This window comes from Verticillium alfalfae, genomic scaffold, assembly GCF_000150825.1.
Source record: "Verticillium alfalfae VaMs.102 supercont1.4 genomic scaffold, whole genome shotgun sequence".
In the NCBI taxonomy this organism is placed as follows: domain Eukaryota; kingdom Fungi; phylum Ascomycota; class Sordariomycetes; order Glomerellales; family Plectosphaerellaceae; genus Verticillium; species Verticillium alfalfae.
Window position 1 is genome coordinate 1,205,947 of NW_003315035.1, and position 2,308 is coordinate 1,208,254.

General features: G+C 56.8%; 1 protein-coding gene across 1 annotated transcript; it reads right to left on the bottom strand.

Moving 5' to 3' along the window:
• Positions 1 to 1,354: 1,354 nt before the first annotated feature.
• VDBG_03799 (beclin-1) lies at positions 1,355 to 1,777 on the bottom strand (the record flags this gene model as incomplete). Its single annotated transcript, XM_003005800.1, has 1 exon — positions 1,355 to 1,777. The coding sequence occupies one exon, from the start codon at positions 1,775 to 1,777 to the stop codon at positions 1,355 to 1,357; it is 423 nt and encodes a 140-aa protein (XP_003005846.1).
• Positions 1,778 to 2,308: the final 531 nt, after the last annotated feature.

The window sequence follows — 2,308 nt, forward strand, 5'->3', positions numbered from 1 at the left end:
GCGAGTACGAAGCTGCTTGATGAGGCCTGAGAGGGCGGGGAGCGTGCAAAGGGCGATGAAGGCCAGGATCGCGGCCAGTCCGCCTAGTAACGTCGAGTCGCGAGACATGATGGGGGCCGTAGGTGGAACGGCGCAGGGGGAAGTGTGTTGTGCCGTATCGTATTGCTGTGTCGCAACCCCGTAGTGTTTATGGTCGCCAAGGGAGAAGAAAGGGTCAGGGTACCGTGGTACTTCGTCGTGTTACCAAGAGGTGACTCTGAGAAGTGAGTCGAGTTTTGACTCCAAGAATTGGAAGCTGACGTGATGCCGATGAGTCTGCACGCATCCAGCCTCACTTCACCTCCTCACTTGAGCGCGTGTACGAGATACGCGCAAGGTACGGCAGCCACCCTAGTCGCCTGCACTGGGGTCTGAAATGTTCCGTGGAGCCCAAGTCGAAAGTCCACGATTCGAATCGACGAGTCGCGTGATATTGTACGTCGAATCCAAAGAAAATTCTGGCTCCGTACCGGATTGGATCACTATTAAAGCAAACGAGCAGAGTTTAGAGGGAGGGGATGCTGGGGGACCCGGTCCCTCGTTCAACGACGAAACTTCCATCGTCCGCGGTTGTCATCCTTCACGCCGCCGCCGCTTCGGTGAGATGAGTCGAACGTGGGTGAGCATCCACCTGCCTTACCAAGCAGAGGCAAGATGGTCGCCCCCACCAGCAATGTCCCACCATGTTGACCAATGTCGAATGCCAGCGTCTCGATTTTTTTCTCTTCGCCGAATCAATTTGAGGTTAGATCCAGATGCAGATGCTGCAACCTCCCGCCTGGCCTAACCGAAAGCATGCATAGTAGCCTGGTCTGGCGGTGACCACCTTAGCCGTTCCAGCCGTGCAGGCAGCGCGTGCAGGCGAACTGGGAGACAGATGCCAATGGCAGTAGCACATGGAAGGGCGTGAAGATGTCTTCAACGTGTAGTGCGTAGCACCAGTTGTCAGTCAACATGCCTAGAGGTTGACATGCCAAGCCATCGAATGCTGCTTACTCTTGCGCTGTGTCAATTTCAGGCTTCTTTCTTTTTCCCTTTCCTCTTTCTCTGTCTCGCTCGGTCGGTGACCACAAACCCCCTCACTTTTCGCTGCACCCTCTTCATTGCATCATCCAAGGGTACATGCACACTCGGGTGGTATCTCTGATCCCTGCCTGATGGGCCGGAGACTTTCCAGTTTCATTTGGCCTCAGTCACGCAGACACTACGGTCGCCAAATGACTAGTACTCCAGTTGTGCCTCCTCCCCCCCCCCCCCCACAAAACGCCATGCTCTCCCATCCTACAGCTCTCCCACCTGCGATAGACTGACCCTTTCAGTTCCCGCCATTTCTCGCATTCGAGCTGACATTGCTAGCATGGGCGAGCAGGAACTTGCAGCACGTCAGCGTCAACTTGCAGGCCTTGGTCCACCCGTCATCCTGCGCGATTCCCAGCGTGATGCAGACGTCGTGAATCTTGTCGCCCTCAATCTTGTAGGGGAGGCTCAGCGGGTGACCCTCGGCCGACGTCTGACGATGCACGTACGTTCCCAGCTGCCTGACGAGTTCGAGGAACGCGACCATGGCATTGTCAAACTTGCGATGCATGAACGTTAGACCGAGGGGCAGGTCGCCGTTGGAGAAGAGCTCGAGCACGTGCTTCTTCGGCGCCGGCGGAGGTCCGCTTCGGTGCGACCCCAGCCGGCTGCTCGACGGCGATGGGAGCTCGTATCGAATGATCCTGGAGGTACTCCCCATGGGCTGCGGTTCAAAGCCGTCAAACTTATAGCTCAGCTTCTCTGCCACTGTCACGAGCAGCAGGAGCGCATGGCCCCACGCCGCGTTGATCTCAGGCCAATCCACAGCCTTGTTGGATAGGCGGCCCAGTCGTAGCCCGTTGATCGTGGCAAAAGTGCCGTCGTGACTGATGCAAAATGTGTCGTTGTACACGTTGGATCGTTGTAGTTTCTCCAAGAGGCGTGAATCATGGTCAAACTTGGAGTTGATACTGTCTCGCTCGTTTTGAAACTCGGAGAGCTTGGCTGTGAAGGCGTTTCGCTCGCGCCAGAAGTCTTCCTCTTCCCGGTCCAACGCCCGCGCCTCGTCTTCCAGGGCCGAGAATCTCCTCGTCTACGGCTGCCTTCTCCTTCTCCAGTTTGAGTAGCTCGGCAGAAGCCTCGGTCTCGGCCTGTCTTGCCTTCTCAAGCGACTGCTGGTGGTTTCTTGATATCCTCCTCGCTCGCTGCTGGCTTGGCCTTGCTTCAGGAAACCCGCATATGCGTCTCTCTC